General features: G+C 47.1%; 2 protein-coding genes across 5 annotated transcripts in view; both read right to left on the reverse strand.

Annotated features, from left to right (window-relative positions):
- Positions 1–1,973: 1,973 nt before the first annotated feature.
- LOC125718130 (proto-oncogene vav-like) lies at positions 1,974–18,913 on the reverse strand. Of its 2 annotated transcripts, none has more exons than XM_048991704.1 (27): positions 18,589–18,913; positions 17,320–17,436; positions 15,865–15,923; positions 14,165–14,230; positions 13,657–13,765; positions 13,319–13,417; positions 13,076–13,144; positions 12,110–12,213; positions 11,881–11,980; positions 11,644–11,739; positions 11,254–11,322; positions 11,064–11,150; positions 10,802–10,887; positions 9,585–9,714; positions 9,186–9,295; positions 8,811–8,912; positions 8,490–8,584; positions 8,234–8,256; positions 7,238–7,274; positions 5,719–5,855; positions 5,386–5,451; positions 4,954–4,985; positions 4,004–4,114; positions 3,677–3,764; positions 3,064–3,211; positions 2,625–2,782; positions 1,974–2,371 (listed from the first exon to the last, which is right to left on the reverse strand). In XM_048991704.1, the coding sequence occupies exons 1-27, from the start codon at positions 18,790–18,792 to the stop codon at positions 2,318–2,320; spliced, it is 2,556 nt and encodes an 851-aa protein (XP_048847661.1). In that variant the 5' UTR covers positions 18,793–18,913; the 3' UTR covers positions 1,974–2,317. The 2 variants fall into 2 exon arrangements, with proteins under 2 accessions (XP_048847661.1, XP_048847660.1); XM_048991703.1 differs by having other exon boundaries at positions 2,625–2,785.
- Positions 18,914–19,499: 586 nt separating this feature from the next.
- The window catches only part of trip10a (thyroid hormone receptor interactor 10a), a 14,400-nt gene continuing 14,285 nt past the window's right edge, over positions 19,500–19,614 (reverse strand). For all 3 annotated transcript variants that reach the window (XM_048991249.1, XM_048991251.1, XM_048991250.1), the window contains one exon: positions 19,500–19,614. This exon is cut by the window's right edge and continues 1,169 nt beyond it. The gene's annotated coding sequence lies outside the window, so the exon portion shown is untranslated.

Consider the following 19,614-nt stretch of genomic DNA (forward strand, 5'->3'; position numbering starts at 1 on the left):
CACGATGATCTTATAAACGCTGCTGGTACACCTGAAATCTCCGCGCACCCGCGGCGCCGCGCACGATTAATAGGGGACGCGCAGCCTGTGCCTGCAGTTCCGCGGCCGTAGTTAGATCACATTCATCAGAAAAATGCAGCCAGTAGTGGGAAAATATCAGTGAAATTCAGCCACGTCAAAGGCGCAGAGGATGTGCGAGTTTTTGGCGAATCTAAACAAAAGACCAGCTTCAAAACATTCTGTCAGTCGCAGAGCACATCAGGATGTAATGTTATGCTTTCATTCAGCCGTAGAGAACCAGCAGCACTAACCGCATGACCAACTCGTATATTTACCGCATCGCAGACTAAGATTGAGATCAAGCATGCTTCGGTTTCCTATGTCATATATCCGTTTTATTGGGTCTAAATAAAGATTGATATACTTTCGATCTTTACTAATTACGTACGTATTAAATTGTTCAAGCAGAATCATGTTGACGTGGTTATATGGTAGAATGCATGAGGACATGACTCCCATTAAGCATGCTGGGTGATTGAAGACCCACTGCTCCACGACAACGCTGCAAAGCCCGAACTGCATCTGATTATGCAATGTTCAGAGACGGCTGTGAGGACGAGCTGCTGACTTCAGTGAAATTACACAAATGTTTTTCTCCACCTCGATACGAGGGGCACGATAGTGGGAAACAAATTGCAAATGACAGTGCAGAATTCAACACTTAAAAAAGAGAATTGACACCTCGATTGGAAATGAAGTCGAGAATGTTTCACCCATTAAAGCGTGCTACATTTATCTTTCCTTGTTTTGAAATGGATGTGTAAGGTCGTTTGAGGTTACCTCTTGATACGTGGCTGGAAAATGTATGAGTCAGGGTAATATTTTGCTAATAGAGCTGCATGACTAGTTAAAAATACACGATTTAAGTTGCTGGTTAAAGCTTGTGAGAGCATTCTTTCGGAACCCTGTCAATGTCAGAATGTAGTGTATTTGCCCAGATTTACAATGCAAAGCTGTACTGGCTTTGTGATATATTTCAAAATTTAAGCGTAAGTTAGTATAGTCGTACGGTGCATTTTACCGATACCATAATTGTAGGCTTCTCTTGGACGTTACGCTATTGCTAATATGGTGTATGGAATAATAATTACTATGACTGATTATTAATGAATGAATGAATGTAACTACGGAGCGATTGATTAATTTCGAAAAGCAAAAATAATAGCGAAACACGGAAAAGTTTTTTTTTCTTCTAACACGACGCCACTTCGTGGTAAAGTTGAGTACTGCGGGAATCGGAGACGCTATTAACGTTATAAATAAACTTCCCTACTGTAATTTGTGTGACATACGGGAAGAATTGCTGGTGTTACGTGACTTATTGGCTGCTCAAAATGTTTCTGTGCCGACACTTTGCAAATATGCACCGATAGAATCGGACGATAGCATATTCAAGGATGCATTGCCCTCAGACCTTCAGCATACTTAAACCGATTTATCTTAAAATCCCGGCATTTCCAGTCTGTGTCACTAATTGGGCTTTATATTTATCCCGAACAGGTAGTCCTGTTATACATAATAAATATGTATGAACCTCATTTGACACAGAATGTGCGAGATAACAGTTCTCTCTCGTTTGTTTGCTTATCCGGAAATGTTTACAGCTACCTGAGCAAGAAGGAACGAAAACAGTTCCAGTACCTTTCAAGTGTTGATATTGCTGAATGGTAACCGAGAGGAATTTCTCTATTAACGGCGAGCATAATCCTATCGAAGAAGACTGGTATTAATTGGTTAATAATTGGGTTATTTTTGTATCTGGTTGAAAGGGGACTTAATTTAATTGCAAGCAGGTACTCAATAATGGTTCTTTAATTGGTTATATTGTCTTCAGTTAATTTGTCTAATTGTGTGATTAGAAACTCGTGAGTATAGGCTAGGTGTTTAAATGACTCAACATGGAAAACGGTTACTTCAATTACCAGTCACTGCAACAGTTTATTATACAAAGTATTTGATAAAGAATCTCAAAATATACAATTTCTCAGAAATACATTTGGTGTAAAAATGATATTGGGTTCATTTTTAATAAATCGGGGAAACTGCATAGATATATTCAGCTGGTATATTTTTATTAAGGTTAGAAAAAAACAACTGAAGTATGATTTTTAGATTTTTAAACGACAATTAAACAAGGTAATCGGGGCGGTGAGAGTAGTAACAGCGGAGAACATCCTTTGCCCAGTGGTTAGGCTCCATTTTCCTCCTGGTTCCATCTTTAATTTGTGACCTCGTGACTCTGCATCCCAGCAACTTGTCAACAGTATTCAGAGTAGTTCTCCTGCACGTAATTGGCTGGGAAGAGCCCAGTCTTGTTATGTAGAATGAACAGAACAGACAGACGAGACGGAGAGGAAACGGTTGTAATAACAAGGATTTTCAGAACATGGAAAATATCGGGCAGACATGCTGTACCATCTACAACCACAAGTGGCCAGCACTGCACTCCAGCAAACATTTTAAAACGGGAAATAAGGGGAAATAAGACACATCCATCAAACGAGTTATCACAGCCACCCAAGCCATTGTAGAGAGGAATAGACCTTTTTCAAATTTGAGATTACCTGCCCGTAAGACTCGCCCATCCACCATCCTTCAGGAGTGTCCTTGGAGATGATTTTCACATCATCCCCCATGCGCAGTGACAGCTCTGAAGAGTCACGTGCTGAGAAGTCATACAGCACCCGTGCCCAGCTCAGCGGTGAGGAGGCAGACGTGTCGCCTGCTGCAAGGGGAGTGTGCCTGAGTATACTCGTGCCATTCTTTGCCTATCAATGGTACCATCTTGCACGCAGTAACCAGCCCACAGCAAAGAAACAGTATTATCTAATATAACTTCTGTGCTGATAGCACACAGCTGAGGCTGAGTATTAATGTTGCAATTAGGTTTGGGCTGGTTATTTAGGGACCAGAAGAGTGGGGATCGGTAGGGGACTCTACACTGGCTCAGTGTGAAATCTACACTGGCTCAGTGTGAACTGAGAGGGAGAGACCTACACTCACTCTGTGCGAACTGAGAGTGATGCGCATCCTCACTCCACGTGGACTGGGCCATGGTCTGTTCAGGCCCTTTGTAGGAGATCTGCAGGGTTGTGTCCAGTTCCTTAAAGCACTCCTTCAGAGTATTCTGCTGATAGTACTCCACCAGCTCCTACAAGGATCAACAGCAATGGAAACCTGCATCACGAATGCGAGTCGGAGACGGATCAACAGCATTTCACACAGAGCATGTACTTAGGAAATTAATTCATCAAGTGTCCTCGTTTCTGTGTTCACCTGTTCAGCTAGCTTGTTTGATTTATTAGTTAATTATCAGAGCTAATATCATTTAATTATTCAGCCAAAGGGCTAAACCACCTTTCTGTGTGGGCTATTGGCCTCCTGGTGTATTCTACTGTAGAAGCAGCCTGGCATAACCCTTTTCTGGGCCCAGCACAAAATTTCATTAACCTATTTATCATTTGTCACCTGCCTTCCTATTCTAACAGGCTGGTCAGGTTGAGGGGTGCCCCCTGGTGGCTGCTGGACCCTAAGCAGCTGCTTAGTTAACTTGTGCCTCGGGCCGGCCCCGCGTAGGTGGGCATGAGGGAGTGACAGGCAAACGGGCGACACGTACGATTAACCCTTTGAAGGCTTTCTTCTCATTTATGTGCAGCATCCCATTGATATAAGTGATCTTGATGTGCTTGACGTCCGTCTTGATCCTGCGGAAGAGCGAGAAACAGCGAGGCTCACAAATAAGGTGCAGCTTTTAATTACTGATCCTCTGCCGAGGTGCGACAGACTTTCAGCCTCTTTTTAAACTGGATGCATGTTCTAATGGAACAGTTCAAGGGAAAGTTCTGCTTGAGGGCACAACAGCGAAGCACATTATGGGATTTGAGCCAGCAAAATTCTGAGTACGTATCTACACCCTTCTGGCGCAGCAGTCTGAGGTTCTCACTTGATGCTGATGGCGAAGTCATTGTACTCCTTCTGCCGGACGAGGTAGGTCCCCTCTGGCCGAGATATTAACAGGCTCTTTGCTACGTGCCTGTCGATGGTTCCTGCAAACCTGCAGAAGGCCACAGATGGGAGTTGGGAGGGACTGCCATATATTTAACCAATGGTGTGACTAACAAGGCCTGTCAATCACTGCATGATCTAAGCCAATGGCAAGTAATGAAGTAGACAACAGGAAGCGAGTCAAACCTCAAGCCCACAGACCGGGATTCTGCGACCTCTATGTCCCAGTCACTATAGATGCTGTGTTGATATTTCATGTTATAGTAGGGTGGTGCACGTGGAGTGGGCTGTCCCACATGAGGACATGTGTACGGGGAGTGGGTGGGGGGCGGCGGGGTGTAACAAGGCACTTTAGAAATTCAAGGTATTGCATTTTTAAATAGCGCCTCGCACCAAAGAATCACCCCAAGGCGCCTGACGAGTATGTGTGGCACTCTGTGTGTCTCATCATTTATACAGAATGCGGCAAGGAACCGTGAAAAAGGGAAGAGGGGAAGAAAGAAAGTCAGAAGAGGACAGAGGAGAGGAACCAAAAGCTCATGAGCAAGGAGAAAACAAATAACTCTGGGGAAACTCTGGGGGTCCAAGGAAAGCTGGCTGCTCCCAGGCACAGTAACATTAAAGAAAACAGAGGGAATGTAATAAAATGAGGGTGTAAACTGTGTTTATGGTTAAAGTCCATCGATGAGTCAGTTCTCCAAGCAGATCAATAAAACATTCAATGTTATGTGTATAATAGACTGGAGCAAAGCTTTCACCATCTCATACAATCAGGAATGGGAGCTGAGCCTTCTGCAGGACCTTGTGTTGTTTGCCGCTGTGTGCAGAAGGAGGTTAAAAATGCAATAAAAAAGATATAAATCAAAACCCAGGCCTTCCTCTACTCACCATGGAAACGCCTCCAGGTCTTTCTCCGGTTTCTGTGCGGGGAGAAGAATTAAGAATATTGGATGGAGGCAGACGTGATTATCTTTAAGCACATCAAACAGCCAGAAGAGGCATCGGGGAACTTTTCAGCGCAGCCGAAACAATGGTTTCTCTCAATGGGTTGCTGTTCTAGTCCCACATGGGAGTGCAAGTCAAGGCTGAGGAGAGACCACGCTCCCTGCATGTTCAGAAGAAGCTGCTAAATCAATATCAACCTTAGGGAACAAAACAAGATGTATCTGGATTGCAGAGTTAATTTAGCTTTTCCTTGATCTTCGGGCACGAACAAGTATGTTCTGCTCGGGCATTAAACGGCTGTAACTATCCCCTAAATAATGGATCTGCATTGACCATCGGATCCAGCGACCTCTCAGTCCATCGACAGTGACTCACAGGGGTAAACGGTCCGACGTTACTGCATGGGAACCATCCTGTTTCACTGGTTACCAAGTTCCGGCCCTGAGACAGAAAAAACTCTCAGTTGGCAAACATATAAGAGGATATTTATTTCATTGTGTTGCTTGGCAACATGGAAGAGCCTTGGATCAACATGACTGGACACAGGCAGTCGCCCAGGGCGGCACCTTCTGGTGGGGCTGCCAACTTAGCAAGCCAGTTTCACTTTGTCTCGGGGTTGGGGCCGCGAGTGAAGCTGGCTTAAGGCACAACATGGGTTTAGGCCGATACCGACCTGTTAGCGTGTGAATGTGCCACCAACCTACTCACCTCCCACCACTGCTGCATCCCATTGGCCGTCAGCAGCTCGATGACGTCACCCACGGACAGATGGAGTGCCTGGTAGGCCCCCCCGGGAGGTGGAGGTCTCCCGCAATACTCCTGAAACACCTCCATCCTTGGCATTTCTGGAGAAGAGACAGTTTTAGAATTTGGTTATTGGTGGGGCCATGATTGAAAACTTTATTAGCCAATGACATGTTTTGATTAGTGAGAGACATGGGAGGCGGCACCCCGGGGGGGCCAATCAGCTTTCAGCTGGGGCTGGTGCGCCAGTGGCCCCACCCCCAAGGAAAGACAATATGCCAGCTCTACACATGTTTGAGATGCCAGTCGACCCTCTCAAAACAGGACGGGTGCATCTCTCAAGTGCACAGTCAGGTTCTCATCTCTGGGGTCATGCTCAGGTAGGTCGCTTTAAAAATGCAAACGACTTGGGCGTTTCCATACTCAGATGGGTGGTTCAACACCAGCACAAGCCAGCACACTTTAAACTGCCATGTACAGGCGGTGAAGTCCGTCCATCTGAGGTAGACGGAGGTGTCTGGCTGTATCTGGGACACGAGCTGCCTGGTCTGTGAGCTCCTGATGATCGAGGCCACGTTTCTGTCTCACTGCATCGTGTCCAACTCTAACATCTCCTCATGCGAAGGAACCTAGTCAGACACCTTCGTAATCAGTGGCGGGGGGGGGACACGGGCCCCCGGAAAGCCAGCTTAACGCAGGCTAATGGAGCCTCAAAGCATAAGGAGGACCTGCTGGTTCCTGATGAAGTTTAAGCCAGTTACAGAAAACAGCACTGTACCCCCCCCCCCAATGAAACAAGCAGCACTGTATTCAGACAGTAGAACTAGACCGGTAAGGGTGGGGCTTCTCTGATAGGCCCAAGACTAATGGTGCTTCTCCACTGCCACCAAGAACCAAGCTGTACCTGAACCAGTCCACAGCCGTGTACTACTGAGAACTCCGATTTAGCCTTGCAGAGTAGATGAGTGAAAATGGAGACTTGAAAACACAAACCCTAAAAGCATCCTAATTGGTCCCTACTCATCATGTGACCCATCCCTGCTTTGATCCCAGCAGTTACACCCTCTCATTGCCTGATTGGTCACCCTACACAAAGCAAACAGCATTCCAGCATGGTGGATATGGAAGAGCCGCTTTCAATAACACTGTCACTATCAAACTAAATAGCATGTTAAACATTGTGACTGCTGCATATTTGCGCAAAAAACAGTTACCTGTGAATGTGTTGATGCATGCATGCCCAATGAAGGCTAACAGATAAGTCCAGTGTGAATGAAAATATTTTCATAAACAATGTGAAAATGCCTGTGGGGATGGAGATTGTTTTTTTCTGAAAACTCAAAAACGTAGCGGTGTAGACGTAGCCTTTAACCCTCACCCTGCATGATTCATTCACTCTGCGTGTTCAGACCACCATCTGGAAGTGCAGTGGCAAGAAATGAGTATCACCGGCATATTATAAGATCAAACCCAAAGTCCTCACCTTTCTCTGCTTCCAGTGCTGGTCTTTTGGGTTCTCGCTGCGGAAGAAACTAGAGTCAAACACACCGAAAGTAGCTGGTCTCTGCCCAATAAGGACTAAATGAGCAAGAAAAATAAAACTGGCTCGGGACTTGAAGGCCTTGACGAAGGGCCCAACAGTGATTGGGTTACTCTGCTGGCCATGGGATTTGAACCCATAAACATCTGTTATTTAGGTGGCACACAAGCACATGTAAAAAAAAAAAAAAAAAAAAAAAAAAGGCATCGAAAATATCAGACTCATTTTCTCAAGTGGTTTCTGTTTCGGGCAACATATCTGCAAATATCAGGTTGTGAGTAAATATGGAGCACAGAGCTGCATCTGTGGTGCTGCCAGCAGAGGGCGCCCTGTGTTTTTACGGCGGAATTAACAAGCAGGCCCTCGGCACTGTTTGCAGGTTTAAGGAGGCCGTACACTTCAGATAAGATTTAGCAATATGTTGTCAAATGAGCCGTACTTAGCGCGCCGATCGCAGTGTCGGCACACCGCCTGCGCAGGGTCCAGAAGGCGAACTTTATCCATCGTTCTGATTCCTCCAACCGTCCACTCATGACTGTGAGTGTCGCTTAAATTGTCGGCTTCCCTATCTGTGCAGTTTCTAGTATTAAACCAACAGTGGCTGTCAATAAAGATAGCAACTTCCTTTTCAAAAGAAGTCACCTGCTTTCTTAAAATGACTCACGCACTCCACACTATACGCATTTTTTGCTTCATCAAAAACTTTCTGAGTGCTATAGGGCTTGTGGCATGACATGGCCCCGCCACCTAGTTTGTTGTATTTAAAGAATGCGACCGTATCTTTCTGCCGATGCGTTTCATTTGCCCGGATGTTGTTTGAAGGACACGGCCACCTTCAGAGATGGTGCCTCCCACAGATCACCAAGCTCACAAAAGTCTGCCGTTGGGTTTATATTGTCCATTAATGCTCAGAAGATTTTACAATCTAGTAAAACTTACCTTTCTCATGGTGCCTGAGTGCTCTAGAGAACCAAAAAAAAATACAGGAGATTATATGAACTGAATAAAAAGAGCAGAATCATTAATAAATTAAACGTCTTTTGCAGTTTATCTAGCAGAATGTCACAAGGCCTCTTGATGGAAGGCGATAGTTCTGTGGAAAACACCGAAAATAGTAGTTGAACACTATCACATGCGGCCACATGAAGCACACAGCTCATATGAAGGTGGTGGGGGGGGGGGGGGGGGGGGTCACCTGACTTTTTCTTGCAGACAGGAACACGGTCCAGGCACTCCTTGTGAGCAGAGGTTGAGCAGACAGTACAGCGGTAGCCCTGGTAGAAGATACCTCTGAGGGAACAGGACGGAGGGTGACCCAACTTGTCACCACAGATGACAAACATGCTTTGATCTGGCAGTGACCTTCTCTCGGGGTAGAAATTCCTCATCATCGCCTTCACATCGAGCTAACTTTTGGTTACACAGCAAACCAAAATGGCTGCCACGTAAGGCCCAGTTGTTAGGATTATTCACATCGCCATTTTTGCACTGATTTTAGCCTGCAAATGAGCCTCACCTGAGCAGCATATGACAGGCCGCGCAGGATACGGTCTCCCCAAAGCTGTGCATCTCAAATTCATGGTTGTTGGCCTTCCTGCCCTCAGGAAACACGTTGGAACTGGCAGCGAAGGAAACACATTGCACAGAGGCAGAGACACATTGGCCATTTAGCTACAGGTCAGCCATTTCCAGAACAATGACGCAGAATACTGAAAAAAACGGCAGCATAAATTTAGCTCGTCATCCTGTGGGAGGAGCCTGCAGCTGATACACAGACACTCAACAGACAATCTGGGAGCCATTACTGCACATTCAGCACAGCATGTTATAGCAAAAGCAATCGCACAGCAGGAGTTAACGATGACCTCATACTGTCAAGTGCAGTGCTTACAAGGCGATGCTGAACTGTTCAAGCCATTTCCTCTTCAACTCCTTGGTTTTGCAGTACAGTTCAAAATTGCGATGTCCGTAGGAATCCACCAGAATGAACAAGTGCGACCACTGAAACACAGAAGGGCTCAGCGTCAGAGACCACCAGGCCATTGGTGAGTAAGACATGAGAAACCGGCATAACCCCTGCCCCGTGCATGCAACACAGTGCAGGCAACACAGTGCATGCAACACAGTGCAGGCAACACAGTGCATGCAACAGTGAACTAGACTGACTTCTTCAAAACCCTTAGACAAATAGAGAATTTAAGAAGTTAATGACTTTAACAAAAAGAATTATTTCTTTTGGAAATGGAGGGAAGATGGAGTGCTTCACGAGAGCTTGAGGAACACCCTGAACCTTCTTGTCCTTCTCCTCGATCTCGTCCGAGAGCCGGTAGTGCTCCAGCTCCACGATCTCCTTCAGGCCCATGACGTCCCCGCTTTTCCTCTTACACACCACCATGGCCATGTCGAACAGGAAGATGTACCTGTGGGGAAGGGGGAGGTGCACAAATCGGTTGGAGCAGGAAGTAGTGAAAGGCATGCAATACCCATATTATAGATTCAATCCTGTTTGTGTTGCTATTTAGATGGCCACGCCCACACGAGCAAACATCAGAATAGTGGGCGCGTTCGACTTGGGCTTAGGTCTGTCTGCAGCTGACGTGACGTGGAGCGAAATCTGCCGGTGGCTGCAGGGGTGGAGTATAAACTGACTGCAGTCGGACAGCTTCTACTCCTCGTAGTGCGAGACCTGACTGCAGTGGCAGCACTGCCAGAAGGCTGTAGATAATCTATACAAATATCACCTGCAGGCACATTACTGCTTTTACAATAACCAGCTCCTGATCCAAACTGTTAGCAGTGAAAAAAAACTATATTGTTTAGTGGCCCTGTGTGAAAAGCTGCCAGGAAGAAGATCAAATACATTTATTCCAAGGATTCAAAGTTTTTATTGTTATGTACAGAGTACAATGCAATTCTTGCTTGAATGCTTTCTTCAGACTAGACGATTAAACAAATATAGCAGCACAACATTACAATACAATATCTAACTTGCGTGTACTCTTAGAGCATTTATTTAATTTATTTAAACTTTATTTTACCTGGTAAATTAACTGAAAGGCAGTTCTCACTGCTTTACGTGCTTTTCAGGAGAAATAGCAGATAACGCATCGGAACGTCCTGGGATACAAAAATCTGGGTGACTAAAATCTTCAGCCAATAAGGGCAAAGTTGTGTCATCATGGAGGCGGTTCCAGTATGTGCAGCCGGCTGAGAAATGCTGCATGACCTATCTTAAGTTGTCTTGCTCTCGCGAGGTTTTCGTACCATGTGACATGGTGACGTTTTGCAACTCCGGTGTATGTCAGACAAAAAAAAAAATCTAACCATGATGCATTGCGTCAGGACCAGAATGCATTGCTTTAAACCAGCGCTGTAAGTGGCTGCATGAAGTCAAACGCACACAATAGTTCACATAGCCACACCCATTTTGATACTCATTTACATAACCACACCCACACATTCACCATGGGTCATTATCAGACAGCTGTATAGGAAGCAATTCCCCACCTGTCCTGTTTAGATTTTTTCTCCGGAGTGCATATCTTCAGTTCCCCATCAATCCTGGGGCGGCCATAATGTGCAAGTGATTGTCTCTGAGAAGAAAGGGGAAGTCAGTAGATTCTGAGGTTGTGACGCAGACAAACTCGGCCCAGAAGCGGGAGACCGAGGGCTGGCCTAGGGACGTCAAACCCTTGAAACCTCGAGAGACTTCAGGTGCCCAGAGCACAGATTTACAGGCGATCCTGACCGCATCAGCCAGCAGTCTCACCATGTTCTCGATGGACAGTTGGAAGGAGGTGATTTGCCGAATTATCTCATTGTCCCGTTTAACCTCATTGACACACTGCGCCAAGTCCTGAGCGGAGAAGCCGGGAGGGGGAGGGAAAGCAGGGGAAGAGTGAAAAAGGGTAGATATAAAGCCCACAAAAACACACACGGCAGGGTGTGGGGGCAGTCACCCGCATGGCATCCAGGGCTGAGCGCAGGTTCTCCTTCTCCGCTTGAGCGACGGTGTGTTTCAACAGTTCCTGACAACACAGGAAAGCAGGGACCAGCGACATGATCGGCCAGCTGAGGATGTACATTCATACAGAAACATCCAGATAGGATGGCTTTGTGCCAGGAGAAGATGAGGCACTATACTTTGAAAAAGCAGCCGCTTAGACCCGGCACTATAGCAGACGCACCCAAAATTTCGATATCAAACATACTCTGCTGCACCTATTTAAACAGTCAGCTGGTAGATTACAGATTAACTTACGCACACGGCCTGCTGGGACTCAACGCTGACCAAATGCAGAAGCAGGCGTGTTGACAGGCTTTAGGTTCCTAAGTGTGGTTCTGTTTACCTGGAGAAGTAGGTGGTATTTGAGCACTCTCTGCATGGGAACCATCAGCAGGTCTCGAAGGGTAAATCTCCCGTTGTTGGCACGCTGGGAACAATCCTGAACGGGGAGCAACGGAAATCAGCACAAAGAAAGCCAAGAGGGAGCCAACAGGACGGATACATTAGCGAGGCAGCTAGAGCGTGGCTCACGTCTACCAAGAGGAAGAAACCCCACTTCCAAACCCTGGGCACGGCTGACCTTCAGCACCGTCTGCACGTCCGTGTAAGTGCTAGACAGCTGGTCCAAGTGCTTGGTGGCTTCTTCCACCTGGCTGCAGTAGCGTCCATAGAGTAGCAGCCTGCAGAGATATTTGGGGGAAGAGCCGAGGTGGTTCCAGATGAAGCATGAGATCTCTGAGAAGCAGTGCTTCACTGCCAGGTGGACAGAACGAGCAACCTCCTCTCGGCGACCTCCTCAGCTGGTGTACCTGTTTTTGTAGCTGATAAACACCTGGTGGAGATTCGAGGCTCCACACATGAAGATGGAGTGATGGGTCTCCTTAAGCAGCCCACGATGAGTCTCCGCCAAGTTCTATACGGTCCAGCAGAGTCGTAAAAGGAAGGAAGTTAGAAAGATTCCAAGGGCCCTTGAGAGATAAGGAACCCAACAAATTTGAAACAGAACTGGACTGGTCTAGATTAAGGGCCTTTAAGATTCCTAAATCTCTAGTGGCACCTCTGATCAAGTCCCCACACACACACACACACACATACAATAAGATATTAAGTGACATTCAGAAATACAATACACATTTCAAGAAGGTTAGGAGAAGCCATCCTGGTTTTTCATGGCTTGTGTGGCATTGATCCTGTGTTCATCTTGCCCAAGGACACTGAATGGCCAAGGCGGGAGATGAAGACCAGGTCAGTGAGGCTCAGGTTTGGACTGGATCTGGTTTTGTTAAGGCATCTTCTCAATTTCAAATGTGCATATGTGTGTGTGTGTGTGTGTGTGTGTGTGTGAAGGCATCTCAGTGAAGGACCAGAAACGGAACCACATGAGGAACTCGGCAAAGCTGAACACCTTTAACAGGGGTCCTACGCCAAGGGCCAACAGTAACTACTTATACAAGTCAAGGGAAAGAATTATGCAACAATAACACTTTGAGCCTAAAGTGGGAGCCGAACATCAACGTGAAGAACAGCCCTGCTGGTCACTCCTTCTCCCCCCAAATAGCGTGCTGCTAAAATACCAGAAAATGTCATGGAGGAGGTGCCCTTTGTCGTTGTCATTCACACAATGTTATTCCTAGCGAATCCAAATAATTGCCTATATTTCTTACTCAGATGTTTGAGCGGAGACCGACTGACACGTGACATTTAGATCCAGAAAATGGCGACCAGGCCATGAGAAGGGCGAGAAGTGGCCTGGCGACCGAAACAGGGAGGCCAACCTCTACGTTGATGAAGATCGCCTCGATGTCCTGCGGCTGCAGAAGTTGCTGCAGAGGCCTCATGAAATGCTGCAGGTGACGAGAATACGCAAGACTTTAGAGTTAACGCGCTGAACCAAACGGGCCCCCAACACGTTCAGCAGACCCCAGACGGAACGTGTGCTGAAGGTCTAAGGACAGACACTACATCTCCCAGCGATCACAGGATATCTGACGGCGGTATGGCTGCCATCGATGTGATACCTGTATGATAGACTCCAATGTGTTGCTGTACTTCTCCTCTGTCTGTGCTATCTCCTGAAGGCAGCAGCTTCTCTTGTCCACCTCTTTGGTCTTCTGCTCCTGCGACAAGAGTCGAAGACCCCCCTCAAAATGACAGCAAGTACCAGACCTACCTCAGTTCTGTGAACCTGCTTATCAAGACCAGTCTTCCTCATAAAGACCCACGAGTGCTCTTTCCATCACTATGGGCCGTGTCCCTAATTCTGGCCACGACGGCCTGGGTTCTACATGGCCGCACTGTATGACTCAAAATCCGAGAACACGTCTTTCCCATCTTTTGCTTGGCTTGGAATCCTTACCCACTCTGGAGGTTCTTCCGACCTCATCAGGTCCTCGTAAATGTCTTCGCCTTCATCGCTCTCGTCCTCCACGCAGTCGTACAAGTCATCGCCGCCATCCTCCATGCAGCTGTAAAGAGGCGGAGCTACTGAAAGCCGAAAACAAGCAGACGAACGCTGTGTACCTGCACGCGCAGGCATGCACACGGAACCAGGGACGGATTATGGGTTGTGTGGACCCCTGGGCAAAACGTTCGCGAGGCCCCCCCCCCACCACCAGCACCACCACCACAACCACCACAATTCAAGGGCCCTTGGCAGCCAAACGCCCTCCCTATAGGGTCAGGGGCCCTTGTAGGCAGAGGATCAAAGAATGTAGGCCCTCGAAAATAGACAAACGAAAATACATTGTTGATAAGTGTTGCAAATTGTTTTGGGCTAGGGGCCCCACGGGCCCCCTGCACCCCAAGGGCCCCTGGGCAGCGGCCCCGCTGGCCTGGTCCGTAATCCATCCCTGCACGGAACCCACTCTATTTCCTCAGACAGGCCGCTGTAGATGTCCTCATCAGGGAGACAGGGTTCCACCGGGAAAGGTCTAAAGGCAGGAAAAAAAGGCAAGCTTAGTACAAAAACACAGGAGAATCAAAGCATGTATATGGGGAAGGAAACATGGAAGTTACTGTCTTCTTTATAAACATAGGAATTTGCCATCTCTCATGTGAGTTTTTGTTACTAGATAATTGCTACATAACCGACAAATGTCTTTTGCTGGATAACTGGTCTTAATATTGCGTTTGGGCTCAAGTTTTTTTTTTGCTACTATCTTCAAATAAGTCACATGACAAAGCACCTACTTTTTGCCACATCTTGCCGAGAAACTTGCTTTTGACACATTAAGACCCAAGTCGTTCAGAAGATTATTCTCACCTCGAATTGTCATACATCACCCCAGGGTAGCCCGTGTTAAACAGTGTTGTGCAATTTACTGATAATTAGCAATTGGATAGTTACTAGTTCATTCAAAAGTAATTCAATCGCTTTAGCGATTACTGCGTAAAAAAAAAAATAGTTACTAGGGAAAGTAAGTTTTGTGTTACTTCAACTCTCTTATTGATGCACACATACCCAGACAGCACACATACATCGCCGGGACATTGGTTTTAGATTAGAACGTCATTAAATGATCGCGTTTCATGTAGAACAATATTTAAATTATTACATAAGCTGATGTGTGGTTCGGCGAGCGTATAAGCATAGTATAAGCGTATAAGCATAATGGTTAAGCCTTTTGTTTCTGGGTTTGTCACATTGTTAATAAACGCATAACTTAATCAATTAAATTGTTTGTTTGGTATATGGTTTTAAACAGCTTGCCTACATGCGGGGTTAACAGAACAGATCTATACCATAGTACATAAATTTATACAGTATAACACAATTGTGGGTTGTATAGCCTAATCAGGAAAAATAACATTAGGCTAAACATCGCATAGTGACCTCATTAACATTGTGTTGCCTGCGCGACGTATGTCAACAGCGTCGGGCGAATGTCGGATCAATATTCGATAGCTGCCCACTTTTTATTATTATTATTATTATTATTATTTAATTTAGATTTATCCATCACTGTACCTAATATCATCCATTCATTTGGCACTGTAAGGTCAGATGGCATTAGATCATAAACAAAATATTAGGGCTGCATTAGTCCATTTAAATCGCAGTACTTGTACTTGCATTATTTCATTTGAAAAGGTAATTAGTAACATTACTCGTTACGACAAAAAGCAGTGAAATTACAGTAATGCGCTAGTTTATAATGCATTACTAGCAACACTGGCGCAGAATAACATTTGATGTTAAAACTGCGTGGCGTGATACAGCCAGGTGTTACTGAACTGGCATGCAACACCTACAACAACAGTACGTGCGTAAACAACCACGGAGGAAAGCAGTGCATTCTGGGAAATGAGCAGTATACAAGTTAGTCGGATGACAAATAGTAGCTAAAAATCTTAATCTTAATTTTTTTATATTCATATTTAAATATAGATAGTTGTAATCCTATCAGTAAAGTATGAGGTTTTAAATAAGCTAAGTATTACAGCAGAAGTACTTCAGTCACAAGCTGACCAAACACTGGTCTGGAATAATACACAGTGAGTCGCTCTGTTTACGGTCTCTCTAATGTTAAGGTCGTGTTTGGTTGGGCTGTGGTCACATGCTTACTCTATCTCTCTGTGCCTTGCCGTGGTGGTGTGCGACAGGTTGGACAAGGAGTCGATGACCTGGGATTGGGAAACACACACACACACACACACACACACACACAGACACACAGAAAAGTACATTGTAAGTGAGCAAAAGGACATGGAAGTTCCTGCTGAAGTCAGACATCCTCAGTGAAATCAACAGCACTTGTTGCAGACCTCATCGTGTGCCTGTTATATTTCAGTCAGTCCTCTGGCTCGTCTCGCCACTAAAACTCACACTTGTTAACCTGCAAGCGTACTAGCAGCTGGTTATTAACTGGTTCGTACCAACAGTGTCTTCCATTATGGTAATTTTAAGGGAAGGAGGTGACTCGGGCTGGGAATTCGCTTGCAGGCGCAAAGACAAATTGCATGAAAGGTAACGTCACTTAGGTTTGGATTTTTAAAGACAGCGAGAACTGAGACGCATTACCTCCGGCGTTTTGGGTTAAGAACAGCCCTGACCGAAGACCCTAAATGCACTCAATTACACATTCAATAATGCATGTGTGCATAATTGTCTATATGGGCATATTTTCCATTTTCTGCAACTGCAGGACGGGGCACCAAGCCATCACTATGCACAATGCATACCTATGGGTCATTTCGCATCGCATCAGCGTGTTTTTGGACTGCAGGGGGAGTACCTGGAGGAAACCCCACAAAATCACGGGGAGAACACGGGGAGAACACGGGGAGAACATACAAACTCCGAGCTAAGGAGGAGATCTGAACCCAGAGACATGAGGCAACAGCACTAACCACTGCACCACAATGCCACACAAACTTTACTGCCCCCCCCCCCAAATAACTAGCTAACCCCATAACATGGTTAAAGTTCATTAACCGGTCTGTCAATTTTGTGAAGAGGAAGTGACACATATCTACATCTAATTGCGCCAAACATAATGTCCAGGGTGAAAAGCCAAAGCGGTCTCACACACACACACACACACGCGCGCACACACGCGCACACACACACACACACACACGCGCACACACACGCACACACACACACACACACACACACACACACGCGCACACACACACACAACATGCAACATTGAGAGTGCCCAGATATTTAACACCATAAAATATGAGAAAGCTCATATTTCACATGGGCGAGCGCGTGCAAACACACACACAGACACACACACACACACACACACACACGCACACACACACACGCACAGACACACGCACACATGCACAAACATCTCAGCCCTGCTTTTTCACCCACGATACACACAGACACGCCACACACATAAGGTTTCGAAGGACAGGGGCGACAGCTCATAAGGGAACAGACGGTCAGCTCTTCTGCTTTCACGTCCAGGCGCAGTGAGCTTTGGGGGGGGGGGGGGGGGGGGGAGTAAATGTGACTTGTGAGCCTCAACAGCCCCCAGGACAGAGGATCCTAAGGGCCTCTCACCTTCTCAAAGTTGCGGAGGTCAAAGAGGTCAAAAGCCTCAAAGAGCTCACTCGACCTCATCCCGAAGTGGACCTCGCAGGCACCGAGGAAGGTCCTGATGTTCTTCAGGCAGAAAAACTGTGGGAAAGACATGCCAATGGGTTTGAGAGGGGCCGAGCAGTGGCAAGGGAGGGTTCTGCCGTGCGAACGTGAAGGGCACGTCAGTCAGCTAACAGGAAGTCACACTCAGATGCGTCTGACAAGTGAGACAAGGGTCTGTGAAAGTGTGTGACTTTGACAAAAAACTGACAGCAGCAGAGCAGTCCAGCTCCGTCGTTCACATGGGGAGGGATAGAATTCTCCGGACAAACAGCAGCTCTACCAGCTGACCAGACGGTGGGGGAGGGGGGTGGTAAGAGGTGTGAGCTTGCCAGTGTGAAAAGAAGCAAACATCGTAGCGCAGAGATTCTACTTCCAACACAACCCCAGGCACGACCAGGCCTACAGACTTTACAGACGCCAGGCCGCGAATGAGAAACAACACGCATCAAAGACTCATTTCCTCTGCATCCCAGTGAACTGCTCGTTCCGGATCTTCTCCCATCTATACTGCTGCCTGTAGCTCCGTCAGTGCTGGTGTTTTAGTGGGGACATGGGTTAGAGTGAGATCCAGAGTCAGGGGGTAGGGATTGCCGGGGGGGGGGCAGTCAGAGCCTGAAGCTGGGAGAAGACACTGGGACAGGTCTTCCAGTTTACACCCTTGAATGAGGTTCCTGTCACATGATGTTCCAGTGAAACCTACCCAGCAGAACCAAAACTGGCATGAGGCCCTAATATATTATATATATAAACTTTCCTTCAGTAGCCACTTAAGCACCAAATCTGACAAAATAAAATCTAATTGATAAATGTGAGAAAATTGGCAGCATCAAGTGATACATTTAATCAGTCCTACATTGGTTTCCAGCAGCCCCTGGTTTTACGCTCGTAACAAAACACAAAAGAGAAAATAAAACAACTTTGCAAAAAGGGGAAAAAGAGCAAACCCCTGATCCAAAACCGATACAAAGCTGCACGCAAAGCAGCGCCGCGACTGTACTGGTCTGCTGGCTGCATGCAAAGCAAGACCTAGCGGGTCGATTATCAGCGCTAGCGGCCCCCGAGAAATGGGGCAGGCATCCTGACCCTGGGGCGGGTAACAGGACCGCTGCTTCACTGCTGGGCAGAGTCACGGCATCAGAGATGGCGGGTGGGCGGCAGCTCCGGGGGGGGAGACGAGAGCGGGCTCACCTGCGACATCTGCGGCCGCAAGACGATCTCACGCTGGCTGATGCATTGGGGCTTCAGGTTGTTGAGCAGCTGGCAGAGCAGGACGCCATCGCGCAGCGCGTACGCCAAGTCACACACCTGCGCGCTGTCCCACACCAGCCGGTGGGTGGAGGGCAGCACCTGACAGCGCACCAGCCAGGAAGTACACTGCCTCCAGAGGTCCATGGCGCCTCGACCCCGGCAAGCAGATCGCCGGCACCCCAAGCGCGTGCTGGCCGGCCGGACCCTGACTGCAGAAAACTCACTCGCTCGCTCTCCGAGGCTTCCTGCGGGGTGGTGCCTGGGGCTTGGGGGGGGGGGGGTGGGGACCAGGGAAAGCCTTCTCAGTACTAACCAGCCCCCGCTTCCTGTTACCAGTCCTCTGTGGCGCGCTGAGCTTCGGGGCCGCCCACGTGTGGCCAGGCGCCGCAGTGAAACCGAGAGTGAAGACATGTGAACATGTGCAGCGTTAGCGACTGTCCCCTCCCCCAATTTATGCCCGTAAATCACTCGCTGGGAGGGCTCTCATCCGCAGGAGGAGGGAAGCCTCTCGGCCGTCAGATTTTGTGGCTCACGAGGAAGTTCAGCTGCAGACAGGCCGCGCTGCAGTCAACAACGCAGCTACGTTTCCCAGCCTGCTTCTGTCTCCCCCAGTCGCTTCTACTCTGAAACATGACAGCTTCATATTTACGATGTTGTCAGACGCTGTTAAAGCGGAGCGCCCTCTGTTGTGCAAAACTGGTACTGCTGCAGGTCGAAGTATCTTGGAAAAGGCCTGTTAAATTTGGCAGGATACAGTGTACCCCCCCCCCCCCCAACACCCCCCCCACTCAGGTAAGGTTTTTTTAAAAAAAAAAAAAAAAAAAAAAAAAAAAAAAAAAGAGACCCACAACTTTTCCTCCTTCCAATCCTACTGTTTATTTATATATTCCATTAAAAACCATGGAAACAGTGGCCATTTGCATATACAGGTAATATAAAATAAAGTGGGCAGGGGAAGGGGGCATA

This window comes from Brienomyrus brachyistius, chromosome 22 (assembly GCF_023856365.1).
Source record: "Brienomyrus brachyistius isolate T26 chromosome 22, BBRACH_0.4, whole genome shotgun sequence".
NCBI classification, from domain to species: domain Eukaryota; kingdom Metazoa; phylum Chordata; class Actinopteri; order Osteoglossiformes; family Mormyridae; genus Brienomyrus; species Brienomyrus brachyistius.